Source organism: Antedon bifida, chromosome 4 (assembly GCF_963402885.1).
Source record: "Antedon bifida chromosome 4, ecAntBifi1.1, whole genome shotgun sequence".
NCBI classification, from domain to species: domain Eukaryota; kingdom Metazoa; phylum Echinodermata; class Crinoidea; order Comatulida; family Antedonidae; genus Antedon; species Antedon bifida.
Window position 1 is genome coordinate 4,251,474 of NC_136229.1, and position 14,714 is coordinate 4,266,187.

General features: G+C 34.5%; 2 protein-coding genes across 2 annotated transcripts; one reads left to right on the forward strand and one right to left on the reverse strand.

Moving 5' to 3' along the window:
- The first annotated feature begins 271 nt into the window (after positions 1 to 271).
- On the forward strand, positions 272 to 4,587 carry LOC144839966 (26S proteasome non-ATPase regulatory subunit 14). The gene is made up of 8 exons (XM_078695567.1): positions 272 to 315; positions 872 to 996; positions 1,285 to 1,404; positions 1,534 to 1,604; positions 1,793 to 1,943; positions 3,068 to 3,250; positions 3,671 to 3,796; positions 4,340 to 4,587. The coding sequence occupies exons 2-8, from the start codon at positions 874 to 876 to the stop codon at positions 4,499 to 4,501; spliced, it is 936 nt and encodes a 311-aa protein (XP_078551693.1). The 5' UTR covers positions 272 to 315; positions 872 to 873; the 3' UTR covers positions 4,502 to 4,587.
- Positions 4,588 to 7,736: 3,149 nt separating this feature from the next.
- On the reverse strand, positions 7,737 to 11,020 carry LOC144839979 (C-type lectin domain family 4 member E-like). Its single transcript, XM_078695587.1, has 3 exons — positions 10,866 to 11,020; positions 9,901 to 10,085; positions 7,737 to 8,453 (listed from the first exon to the last, which is right to left on the reverse strand). The coding sequence occupies exons 2-3, from the start codon at positions 10,062 to 10,064 to the stop codon at positions 8,123 to 8,125; spliced, it is 495 nt and encodes a 164-aa protein (XP_078551713.1). The 5' UTR covers positions 10,065 to 10,085; positions 10,866 to 11,020; the 3' UTR covers positions 7,737 to 8,122.
- Positions 11,021 to 14,714: the final 3,694 nt, after the last annotated feature.

A 14,714-nucleotide genomic window follows, 5' to 3' on the forward strand; every position in this document is an offset into this window, starting at 1 on the left:
TGACTATCCATGTGTTTTCATTTGATGGACGAGTTCATTTATAATTTGGGGTTTAAAATCTATCTATGCTGCTATTATAGTGAAATAAAGATATGTCCATGTACTCTTGTTGAATACGTTTATAATTTAATCAAATATCATAACAAAATTAAATCTATATTTTATATACATGGCTATTTAAAATTGTAAAGTTATAAATATAGAATTAAATGAGTTGTTTCCTTAATAAATGGAACAAACTACATTTACTGGAAACTTAAATTTCAAACAAACACATCCGAAAAATCTGAAAAGTCATCTCAGCAGAAAAATAAAGTAAGTTAAGATTAAAAATTAAAAGTTTATATTATAGTTTTAAATGGACTATTCGTGGTATTTAGTTTATACCACAAAGTAATTACTTAATTAAGTCCTAGTCCTAATTGTAAGATCATCAAGTGATAGCCTAATTAACCAGAAAAGTAAGCTAAAAGGGTAGGCCTAGGCTAGGCATACTACTACTCTACTAGGGCCAGGCTACTAGGCTTAGCTAGGCCTAGGCTAGGCTACTACTACTACTAGGCTAGAGGCCGGTCGGTGTGCTGCATGATCAGTGATGGCGGGACTGACCACCGGTGCATGGCGGGGTGAGTAGTGTAGGCCTAGGCTATATAGAAGTAATAATATTAATTATTGTTCACTAGCCTAGGCCTAGCTAGTTAGGCCTAGACTTTGTTTGCCATAACTAGCCTACTCAACCTCAAATTGTTTAATTACACAGTCAAGTGTATGGAATACAAAATAGATTTCACACACACACAGTCACACAATTGTCATTGAGTGAAATATTTGAGCATAGGATAGTTACTTATCCTAGTATTTTAATTTGCAGATATGGATCGTTTACTTCGTCTTGGTGGAGGAATGTCTGGCCTAGGAGGTGGTGCCACAACAAGTGATGCTCCAATGGTGGATACTGCGGAGCAGGTATACATATCATCACTGGCCCTCTTAAAGGTACGCAGTTAATTACAAAGTTATTGTAGTCACCTAAAGAAAGTGAATCATACGTAAACCTACATACAGTGAATAATGTAAATTTTTTATTTTTTTATTTCTTGCACAAAATATAATAATAATAATTAATAATTTACAGTATCTGTCGTACATAATACATAGACTTACCCTAGTCTTAAAAAACACTATAAATAGTGATTGATTGTACATAACAGCATGATGAAAAATCTGCTCTCCTTAGCCCAAACCATTACAACCTATATAATTGTAGTATTTTCATTTGTATAGATGTTGAAACATGGCCGTGCAGGTGTTCCAATGGAAGTCATGGGCTTGATGCTGGGTGAATTTGTTGATGACTACACTGTTCGTGTTATTGATGTTTTTGCTATGCCGCAATCAGGAACAGTAAGTTTGAAATATTAATGGTTTAGTACAGTATATAATGAATGCAGTTACTGCAGAATATTAAAATAGTCTCTTTGCCAGTACTAACATTGATCTCCATTTTCTGATATGTTTTTTGCATCAACTTAGGGTGTGAGTGTTGAGGCCGTGGATCCCGTTTTTCAAGCCAAGATGTTGGATATGTTAAGACAAACTGGACGGTAAGGAACAGCAGAGGAAAATATCACTGATTCTAAATTGTAGCAATGCTATTTGGCATAAACTGTTGATGAAAGAACTATGTATGGAAAAACTCAGCCAATAGAGAATAGCCTAATAGCCAGTTTCATTTTTGTTTGTTGTTACTAAATTTCCATTGCAATAATTTGTTTTTTTCTCTTTATCCTAGGCCTGAAATGGTGGTGGGATGGTACCATTCCCATCCTGGCTTTGGCTGTTGGCTGTCAGGTGTGGACATTAACACGCAGCAAAGTTTCGAAGCACTGTCAGATAGGGCAGTAGCCGTAGTCGTCGACCCTATTCAAAGTGTTAAAGGAAAAGTAAGATTTGAATTTTTATTTTCATTAATTTTACCAAAAATGTTACTGTACCTTACTAATTTGGTTGTAAATCTTCCAATCTGTGATGAGTTTAAATTACGAGCAAATATACCCATTTGAGATTTGACCTAATGAACGCAAACTCGTTCTTTCTTATACCCACCCAAGTTTGAAGGCACGCAGAGATTTGTTGAACTATTGGTCATGTTTCCACAGTCAAAAATCAGTCAAAAAAAAAACCAATATAAATTAACAGATAAAACCGGTATAAATTAACCGATAAAAATTAACCGATAAACTTCCTGAGGAAACGAGGTTTAACCCATTCCACTCAAGAAAAATTAACCAATAATTATCTCATTCAAATCAGATAATTATCGGATAAATGTGATAATTATTAACCTTTGACCTGAAGGACAATTTGTTGCAATGTGATTGGACATCTGGTTGTTTGGAAATGACTGATCATTATTATATATTATACACCTGGGTGGAGAGAGGCAAACGTAAGTAAAGTATCTTGCCTAAGGATACAAGCAATGCAGCGAGAGTTGGATTCGAACTTCGATCTCACGATCAGTAGTCCAACACACTGCTCCACACGCCCTCACGATATACTCCCTATTGTTTGTAGTATTGTGGTGTGAGAAATTTTCACCCACAGCATGTAAAACTGTATTATTTATACATACCATTTTGTTGTATAATATAGGTGTCCATTACATCACTTTAACTTTAAGCAAAGAACTTATAACACAAGAATCTCCTGTTCTTCAATTTGCATTCAAAACACAGTATCGGAAATACAGGGTTAAAAGGTCAAACTGGGCGACGCCATTTCACAGCATGGAGCAGCGCCCTCTCCAAACTAGGAAGTCAAAACTATTAATTCCTATAGAGGGCTCAGTCAATTACTCTATCCTCCTATAGTATAGCAGATCCCCTCTATAGATTTTGACTTTCTAATTTGATGAGGGTGCGCTACTCCATGGCTCACAATGGCGCCACCCATTAGCTCTATTCTATCCTACAATGCCTTTCGAAATCGTTACACGTTTTGAACGAACAGGAGATTCTTGTGTTATAAGTTATTTGCTTTACGTTGTTTATTGTTTATTTGACAGGTAGTGATTGATGCCTTCAGGCTAATCAATCCTAACATGATGGTGCTAGGACAGGAACCACGACAGACCACTTCTAACTTGGGTCATCTTCACAAACCATCAATACAAGCCCTTATTCATGGACTCAATAGACATTATTATTCTATAGCAATCAATTACAGGAAAAATGAGCTTGAACAAAAGGTATGGACCGGGTTCTAACAGTTGTGCCGGGGGGTGGGGGATGTTATGGATGAAGGGCGATATGGTAATTTGTGAAAAACGCAAAGGATAAGTACTTAATTTTAATTTTAGATCTGGCACTGCGTTGGATGTATAACTCTAAACTTGGTCAAATCACAATGGATCTTATATATATCATGCAGCGCTTGCCTGATATATCTATCTATCTTGTCTAAGTACCTTCACTTGCGCTGATGAAGGGCTAGTGTTGCCCGAAAGCTCTGCTAACTTTTCTGGCTGTTTTACTTTATCGTTTTGATTTAACTTTTCTCTTTTTTTTTTGCTATTTCCATTGAGATCCAGCCACTGATACCCACAGCATTGTCATTTTTTCAGTATTTTGCCTTTGGATTTATATATATATTTCATGTTATGTTTCAGATGTTGTTAAATTTACATAAAAAGAGTTGGACTGATGGCTTGATGCTGACAGATTACAGTGAGCATTGTAGTGTTAATGAGAAAACAGTCAAGGAAATGCTGGAACTCGCCAAAAACTATAATAAGGTATGAATCATCATGTATAATAATAAGGGAGTACTTTTTTTAAATCATACATATAATATACCCTGCCTTATAAGGAAATAATTCTTTTTTAAAACAATATGTACAATATATCCTGCCATATAAGGAAATAATTCCTTATTTAAAACATCATGTACAATATATCCTGCCTTATAGGGAAATTACCTTTTTTTAAATCATAATGTACAATATATCATGCCTTATAAGGAAATAATCCCTTTTAAAAACAATTAGACTACAATAAAGACTCATTTGCCAAACATGGTATGGAGAGCTACAGTACAGTGTTCTGTTTGGTAAAATTTATGTATATCAATGCTTTGCTGTGATATTAAAGGCAAAACCATTAGATCTTAAAATGATAAATTCATTTATTTATTTGCCCTTCCATTGCACTGCATTTTACTACATGTTCGAAAGCAGCCATTGTACCATGTATTTTTAATAAGCAAAACACATTGAATATCTAATATTGAATTATGAATTGAATTATGTAAAGTTTATGCATTTCTTTTTGTGTATTAGTCCGTTGAAGAAGAAGATACGATGACAGCAGAACAATTGGCAGTGAAAAACGTTGGCAAACTGGATCCAAAGCGACATTTAGAAGAGCACGTTGAAGTACTGATGACCGCAAATATTGTACAATGCTTAGGGTCTATGTTAAATACTGTAGTCTTCAAATAAACCATTAAATGTAGCTATTAACATTCAATAACTTATAATTAAACTATATGGAACTAACTGTACAAATGAGCACACAATTCAACTAAGCTTCACGTTTTCATGTCGTTTTGTTTTTATGGTAGAAATAAAGCATCATGTTTCTAAAAACTTCGTTTTGATAGAGTATAACTCGGCTTTTGGGAAACCTCTATTCATGTGACACCCATTAAGGGGACACTTTTATCATGTAACAAACGAGGGTTAATATAATAAGATTAACCAAGCCCTATTCAGCTGTCGTTTTGTTTTTATGGTAGAAATAAAGCATCATGTCTCCAAAAACTTCGTTTTGATAGAGTATAACTCGGCTTTTGGGAAACCTCTATTCATGTGACACCCATTAAGGGGACACTTTTATCATGTAACAAACGAGGGTTAATATAATAAGATTAACCAAGCCCTATTCAGCTGTCGTTTTGTTTTTATGGTAGAAATAAAGCATCATGTCTCCAAAAACTTCGTTTTGATAGAGTATAACTCGGCTTTTGGGAAACCTCTATTCATGTGACACCCATTATACACTTTATCATGTAACAAACGAGGGTTAATATAATAAGATTAACCAAGCCCTATTCAGCTGCTTTCTTGTAATCGGTCGCGTGTGTTTGTTAGCAGGATTACTCAAAAAGTAATTACAAGATCTTTCCCAAAATGAAAATACAGATAGATATGTGGTCAAGGACCACTCCATTAAATTTTGGAGGCTATCCGAACCACGGTCCCAATTCTGGACCAATTTGTGATTTGTAATTTTAAAACATAATTAGATTTAATGTACAAGTTTTTTCATGCGAGTAGTTTAAAAACCCTATTTCTTTTCAAATTCACTCGTTTGTTTTTCGCGTTCATTCTGTTCTATATTGTTAGTCGGCTGAAACTATTGTTAGTTGAAAGGCGGGTTACATAACTTTTACACCAAACTCGCATAGACATGCTTTTAGTGAAATTAGCCTAAATCACACACAGCATTAAGACACACACTTTCCGGTGACTAAATCTGATGTAGAAGAATTTTACAGTAGGCGGAGGTATGCACTCTCGGAGTGGCTTTCTAGTTTTATATCTAATTGATGGAGATAACAAACAGCAATCATGAAATATGTCATGCTGTTGAACAATGTGTTCTGTAACGCGTGGTTCCCACTAGAACGTAACGCATAGACGTTTGGACACAAAGTGTTGTATTACGTAATCACAAGGGGTAACCGACGATACAATAGTGCTGCAAACATCGCTGGTTTGATTCCACGCAGGCGGGGGCAAACACAACTATTGGAAGGGCATTTTCTTACGTTGCGTTGAACCAATCTTAAAGCTTGGTTCCCACTAGAACGTAACGCAAGGACGTAAACGCAACGCAAGCATTTTAACCAATGACAAGCGAAGTTATAGACTGTTAGCAATCACAAGCGAATAAGCCATCGCTTGTGATTGGTCAATTCACTTGCGTTGCGTTACGTCCTTGCGTTGCGTCGCTAGTGGGAACCACGCTTAAACAACACAATGTACCAATGTATGAGTGGGACCATTCATTTATTGTTTAGACCAACATAGGCTATTTTACAGTATCAAAGGTTTATAAATGTAAATCTATTTGAGTTTATAAAACAAAACCCAAATATATGATTTTATGACTATCATTTGAAAATTAATTTTCTTCAAAAACAGTTTCCATAACGTAAGCGTGGTTCCCACTGACGACGTAACGCAAGACAATGACGTATTGACGCAAAGTGCTGTATTTCGTGACGTAATCACAAGTGATCACGACGCAACAGTGCTGCAAACATCTCAGGTTTGATTTCACGCAGGTGGGGGCAAACACAATTATTGGAAGGGCATTTTCTTGCGTTACGTCGCCAGTGGGAACCAAGCTTTAATTTAAAGATGATTGATCAAAAAACGCCGCGCACAAAGGTGAATTTGAAAACTAAGCGTCGCTATCGAATACATGTGACGACTAGGCTCCTGAATTAGGAACCCAAAGTAGTTCTGACATAGGCGAGCACAATGGAAAAACTTCGGGAAAGATCTCCGCCTTGGATACCTACCTCATCTAACTCAGATGTACTGCGAAACGTAGATTTGATAACATTAGTTCTCACTATTACGATATTGTTCCATATTTCTCTATAAATAGGGAGATATGGAGGGTTTTAAAGCGAAATGTTGGGTTTCATCGGTAGATTTTTAAGCGTCGGCGGTAAAGTTAGTTCCGGGTTCACGGTGAGTCATCACCTTGGAACTTCCTGGTTTTAACTAAGTTGTCCGTTGGTGGCGATAGCCAATTTAGTTTTTTGTTTATTTTCGTACCGCGCGTGTGAAGGTACAGTTTGCAAAATAAAAATTATGCTGCAAATTAATGAAGATCAAAATAAAAATATTCATAAAGAGTTGTTGAGTAAGCTGGCAGGACTGTATAACTGTGCGGCGCTATCTGTATCCCGTTAGGACCCAGACATACTTCCTGCCAATGTTGTAGGCCTAAGCCGTCTAAAAGTTTCCTTCTTAGGCCGAAACGGCCCATTGTGTCGCGGAAGTCAGTTTCAAAATAATGTATTAATTATACCAATTAGGATGGTATTTATTTGAATAAACACCACCCCAATAAAACATCACATAGAATAAGTCTATTAAACACCCATCCATATTTATACACACAATATTGTTTTATATTTATAACACAATTATACTATTTGTAGAAGTAGAATTCATCGAACTGTTATCTACAATTTACCAAGCTTTTGTTATTCTTTTTTACAACTTTCCATATCTACTAGAGGATTTTATTTGATTATAAATGATACCATAATTATTATCAAAACTAAAAAATAAAACCCTCGAATAAGCACCATGCTCCCTCAAATGAACTCCACCCTATAAGGGCCCCTAAACAATATACTTTAAAACGTTATTAATCATTTAAGACACTGTGAAACAGAGTAGGGTTAGTTTTACGAGTATCAAGCGACCGAAAATGTCCAGACCAGAACGTCTTTCTAAAGCCTTTTTACCCGAGTCATTATTTAACATTCCGAGAACCGTAGACACGATGTCTACTGACTATTTTGTTTAGGCTTTAGTTTTCTTTGACAATCCTAGTGCCATCACTGAAACAAACTTTTAGACTCAAGAAATGTCGAGGTTCCAATGCCGTCCCTCCTATCCTACTGACAAGGACTACAAAACACACACATGCTATGCATATTTATTTATTAGGCTACTTCGTTAGTAAATCATAGAGAATGTATAGGTGATAATGTAGCATTAAATATTGTCTAGTTAGAGTTGTGTAACTGTGGGTCTACACGTTTTAAAAGTATCAATCAATTAATAATATTCACAAAAAACCATAAATGATCCATATACCTGCATTTTGTTAGTAGGCCAAAGGCAATCTTGCTAGATTACCTTGGTAGGCCTAAGCCTAATTTTAAAATAAATAAATTAGGCTTGCATGAATAATCTGCACGCACACGTTAATTGTAAAAGTATTATAAATTTATGAAAAAGAAAACCATCTTTAATTCCTATAATTTTTCAAATGTTCTAAAATCTATGATGTTAAGCCTATTTTATATTTTACTGTGAAACTTCGCAAATATAACCATGGCGATGCGAACATGGAATATCGTTCCACCTCTCCTGGGAATTATTGTTGTCCCATACTGTTGCACAGTCTTCTCTGCCTCCTCCGTTGTTTGGTTCACCTCTATCCCAGTTTACATAAATTGGGAAACTGTTGCTGTCACTCCATAGCCATCTACCCTCGTGTCTTGCGTCGGTTAAACCGATCCAGTAGCTGGTACGTGAATCGGTGGTTGTCAATCCATGAGTTGCTGTATTCCAAAGTCTTGAAACAAAATGGTTTTCATCCGTGTTCCGGATGGACACGAGATGTGCGTTACGAGCCCTTTGATTAATAAAAAAAAAAAAGTATATTTTTAAGTTTTGGGATTTGTATCCAGAGGCCTAGAAATGAGTACAAATGTAGACGGTTTCTATTATGCCCCTACCATTATTATAAATGTTGAGACCTAATGATTGTTGAAGTTAAAAACACTAAATTGAGAGTGCAGAAATGACACGGTGCAATTCCAAACCTCTTTTCTTCGTAAAAAGTTATTTTATATTAATTTCCCAACCAACAGTAAACTCAAGGTTCACTACTTATAGACAAAAATCTTACATAAAACAAATAAATATTCTACTACAGTAGAATTTGTAATGTTACAAAATGTACGAACATTATTGAAAAACTCCAGATTTTGTAAAGGATTAGTTTCAATTGGTTTTCACAGGCGCCTTGAGCACTTTGGTGGATAAGCGTCTAACAAATCTTATTATTGGTTATCACTTTTTTTTTTATCCCCATTGCAATCAGAACTAAGTCGTTCAACTAGTATCAAGAATATGTACATACCAACCCAGTGAAGAGATATTAATCTGGAACCCATGCCTATGATTTTCTAAACACTAGCATGTGCACCAAAACGGCATAGTCATTGCTATCATTAAATACATTCTAAATTAATGAGATTTCTCTTCCAGACATTATTTTGTGAAGATGTTGTCATTGCCTAGTTCTACAAAAGAATTGTGGTCTGTCTGTGTAGTGAGTTTTGGGTTCCAGTTTTTATTAGCCAAATGTAAAAACCTAAAGCATTATTGACTAAGATTATAGATCTAAGTCAATTTGTCGTCAACTAGGGAAACACCATTCTCTTAAGCATGGTTCACACTAGAACGCAACGCAGCGACGTATCGACGCAAAGTGCTGTATTGCGTAATCACAAGTGAGAACCGACGACGCAATAGTGCTGCAAGCATCGCAGGTTTGATTTCACGCAGGCGGGGGCAAACACAATGATTGGAAGGGCATTTTCTTACGTTGCGTAGATTGCGTTACGTTGCGTTCCTAGTGAGAACCAAGCTATTTTCAAAAGGGAAAGCAATCCTGGTGATCCCTTATGAAAGGTAATCAAAACATACAGTATTTGCAGAATTTTACAACGAAAAAACATTGCTTTTTTCCTCTCTACGATTTTTTTATAAGGTGATATTTATAATACATTGTTATAATGGATGGAAATTTGAGTGGTGATTCCCCCCCCCCCCCCCACTCCTACCACCGGACTATAAGTGTGATTGTCATTCGTTTAATAAATTTATTTTAACCTTTCTTGCATCATCGGCAAATATTAAAGCATCTGCAGTGGGTAAAAATGATGGGAACAGAATATCATTAACAAAGATTGTGTCGACCAAATTTCAAACACCGTTGTTTTACTTGTGCATCCTCTCTACTCTACTTATATAGAATTCAGAGTTCTAATAGTAACAAACAAATAAATACCCACCAGTTTTGGCATTTTCTCTCGGCTTCACCCCAGGTTACTTTTTCAGCAAAGATTCGGTAGCAACTGTTTATGTAAGGAACCCAGTATTTAGGACAACCACAAGTCGCCTGCATAGTAGGCACTATTAGTGCTGCGATAAACACAATATACAGCATCATCTTCATTATGAGTGTCGGTATGTATGCCTATAAAATTCACAATATTTACGATAAACTATATAAAAAAAACTCTATAAATGAGGATATCCGTACTCACTTTTAACTGCAGATACATCACCGTGTATGTAAATTTAGATTTTTCTCATCCCATCCGCAAGGGAAACGAAAACAGATAACTCGAAATAAGGGACCTCAACTGTAAATGGTGAAAGTGGTGTATATGCTTATAGGGGTTTGAGAGACCCCATCACAAATTCTGAACAGCACGTTATAAGTTATATAAGTTCTACGTTTTAGCGGAAGTCTCTGTTTCGGGTTTCGAAAACAGAAAACGTATATTAAGAACCTGAAAAACTTAAATTGGGTTAAAAACCATTAACTTATCCAGTGTTTTTATTTTAAAAAAAGGATTCAGGGTTGATTAAAATCTATGACATAATCAACTTTAGCAAATTGAAAACTTCTAATAACGGTGTGCAAAAACTCTTTGATACTATATTTATTATTGACAAGCATTGACGAGAATTGAAGGCATAGCAATGGATTAAAACAATACGATGAAGATGTTAGATTAAATTGTAATTTACTAGTGGTTCTGTATACGAAGCCCGTTCGGGTCACTTGTGAACTACAATTTAAAGGTAGTAAGTGGCAAAACTATAGAAAATCATAAAATAATTGAACCATGGACTTTCGAATTTATAGGTCCATGATGAAAACAGTACGGTAAAAGTAAAATAATAAATGTTTAAAATAATCGGTAAAATTAAAAACAATAAAAAATGATTGCAATTATAGAATACTCACTGCTTCTTCAAAGAAAATGTTGCTGATGAGTTTAAATGTTTCTAATGAAATTAATCATTAATGAATTACTTATATATCTTCTCATTACAATAGGGGCATTGTTATTCTCTTTAAGGGTGAGGTGTGCAAATATTCCTGTTTGGATTAATGTATTAGCCGCATGCCCTCCCTGTGCAGATTACATTAATAATGGATCACTGTATTGCATGTAATAATTTAGTGTTGTGTACTTATAACCATGGAGAAATAAGTTATCTTATAACTTATTTCTCCATGTTATAACCTAGCCCCGGAAAAGGCAAGGTAGGTCTATGACTTACGGTACCAAGAAATCGAATTTAGCATGAATAAGCTCTTAACATTACTGTAGACATTTTTCACTCTTTTTTTTATTTGATTTTATTGAAGAAGAAGAAGAACAACAATTAGCGGTGAAAAACGATACAAAACGGTGTGCAAAAACTCTTTGATACTATTTATACGTCACTTATTATTGACAATTTAGCATTTAAGGCATAGCAATGGATTAAACAAATACGATGAAGATGTTATATTACATTAAATTATAATTTACTAGTGGCCCTGTATACGAAGCACGTTCGGGTCACTTGTGAACTACAATTTAAAGGTAAATATATATATAAACACATTAGGCAAAGAACATTAATTCTAAACCGCCCGGTGATATACTGAAATTTAATTAATTAATTTGAAACGATAAAGATGAGGAAATCTGTGAGAATGAGAAAAAGTCGCCCAAACCGAGACTCGAACACGGACCGCCTGCTTGATATGCAGATGTCCTAAGATTACTGGGGCTTTCATGGTATTGTTAAAACTCGATTGGATAGCGACTCTTTAACATTCTCGGCGTGGTACGGCGGAACAGCACTAGTCCCTCAGTTGTACGCACGCGCACCAGAGATCAAATTGATACGCCCTCATCTTTCAGTATTTTTATTCACGAAGCGGGATCTCCGAAGAGATACTTTTATATATATAAACACATTAGGCAAAGAACAAGAATATATGGCTGCAGTCGCGTTCTCAAATTTAAGTATGCAAATGTATAGGTCCATGATTATGTTACGTCAGGACAAAACAGTAGGGTAAAAGTAAAAGAAATGTTTTAAATAATCGGTAAAATTAAAAACAATAAAAAATGATTGCAATTATAAAATATACTCACTGCTTCTTCAAAGAAAATGTTGCTGATGAGTTTAAATGTTTCTAATGAAATTAATCAATAATGAATTACTTATGTATCTTATCATTGGAGGTCATTGTTATTCTCTTTAGGGGTGAGGTGTGCATAATATTCCTATTTGGATTCATGTATTAGCCGCAAGTCCGGGTGCACTTTACATTCATAATGAATTAGCACTGCATGCAATAATTGAGTTCAAATGCTGTGTACTGATAAAATAACCTAGCCCCGGAAAAGGCATGGTAGGTCTATGACTTATGACTAAGGCATTCGATACCATTGATCACACTATTTTTACTGTCAAAACTCTTTAACTATGGTATCCGTGGCATTACTCTTGACCTTTTTAAAGATTATCTGTCCAATCGACTTCAATGCACCTATATCAACAATGTTTTTTCCGATTTCAAACCTATTGTTTGTGGTGTTCCTCAAGGGTCTTTATTAGGCCCTCTTCTTTTTTATTGTATATCAATGATTTACCAAATGCATCTGACATTCTTTCGTTTTATCTTTATGCTGATGACACAACCATTTTTTATTCACACACTAATTTTGATTTCATTTTCAATACTTTTAATAGGGAATTGAAGAACGTGAACGATTATTTCAATGCAAACAAACTTTCAAAAATATTAACAAATGCCATTTTATGCCTTTTTTTAAAGATTTGATTAACGACACTCATAATGTTTACCTTGCTGCCCACAAAATTCCTCTTGTTAAGCATACCAAATTTCTTGGAGAAGAAATAGACAAAGAACTAAACTTCAAACACCACATTAATGAAATCGAAACTAAAATTTCGAAAAATATTGGAATTTTATATCGTTTTCTGAAGAAGAACAATTGGCGGTGAAAAACGTTTACAAACTGGATCCAAAGCGACATTTAGAAGAGCATGTTGAAGTACATACGACCGAAAATAATATTGTACAATGCGTGGTGTCTATGTTAAATAAACCGTTACATGTAGATAACATGCAATAACTTATAATTAAACTATATGGAACTAATTGTACAATTTAAAGCTTCACATTTCATATTTGGTTTTATGGTAGAATAAAATCATCTAAACTATCTATCAAAACTTTGTTTTACTACAGTTTATAACACCTACAACTCAACTGTTGGAAAGAAAGGGGAACAAATTTTAATATATGTCATTAATTGATGCTATTCAAAAAAGCTGCAAAGCTATTAGTAGGCCTAGTTGAGAAACCCAATTGTTTTATGTATTTTTTATTTTATTTTTTTTTTTTGTATTTAAAAAAGGTAGGATTTTTAAATTTCAACATGCTGCATGAAATTATACCCACTAAATGTTCATCAAATTTGAGTTTTTAATAAACATTGAAACAAAAGTAAAAAAAATTGAAGTTGGAGATATGGACCTTTTACAAATTTGGCAAAGTATAGAATTGATGTTGGTGATATTTAGTTTAAATGTAATGCAACCAACCACTGTTAAAAGATTGAATAATTTCTTTGGGTAAAAGGAAGGCATGCTAGAAAAATGATGATTTACTACAGGTGAACTGTAACTTCTCTTTGTCATTTTTCAATTAGTTCATTTAAATTATTTATATCTACTCGAAGGAGACAGTAATTATAAAGTATGTTATACTGTAGAACACTACGTTATGTAAATACCCAACGCATCAGTATGAATATTTTTTTTTCATACTTTACATTATCAAAGGTTACTTACTAAAAACAAATGTAACATTTATTTACTTCAATCATCGAGAATAAAGTTTATAAACAAAACTAAAAATCTGAAATATGATTTTATGTCTGTCATTTAAAATATTATTTCTTCAAAACTACGTAAGTTGTCATAATGTTGCCTGGTCAATGCTGTTATGAACGTAACACAGGAATTATGCCTCAACATTTGTCATTGCCTAAAGAATAAAAAATACACACACAAATAAGCACCAATCAAATAGGTGATGTGCTGTACTCGAGTTTGCGCACTTTGCTTTTGAGTGGAAAATATAAAATTGCAAAAGGCTTTCCCACATTGTTTGTTAAATTCAGTTTATTCAGGATTGCACTCACAAGTGAAGAGTACAAACAACGGAACAACGAGATAATAACAGATAATAATCTTGCCTAAGGATACAAGCAATGCGGCGAGAGTTGGATTCGAGTATAAACGCTTACTTCAAAGTCGCTCAAATCAAATTGAAGTTTTTTTTTTATAAGTTTATGGAAAATTAAATTAAGTACAGTACACACATATCCTGGATAGCATGGTAAATCTGATCGTATTATATAAAATAATTATAGTTATAGATCTTTGATGTAATTATCTGAGTTTCTATGTGTTTTTGATTCAAATCGTAATTCATTCATTCATTCAATCTTCAATTTAATTAAAAACTGTTCTAATTACTACTCCTCATCTCAGGATGGCATGGCACCTGGAGAGCATCTTTGACTTATATAAGACGTTGCCTATAATCGTCAAGACTTAAACATTTGCACTTGAATTGAGTCTACACATCAGGCCATATCGATTTTCTTAAAAAATTCATAAAAAGAATGAATTCTACATTCCGTAAACATGAGGCTGGTACTACAATGTCGAGGCCTTTGCAACAGCTTTATTTACCAATTATTGTTACTGGAGAGAT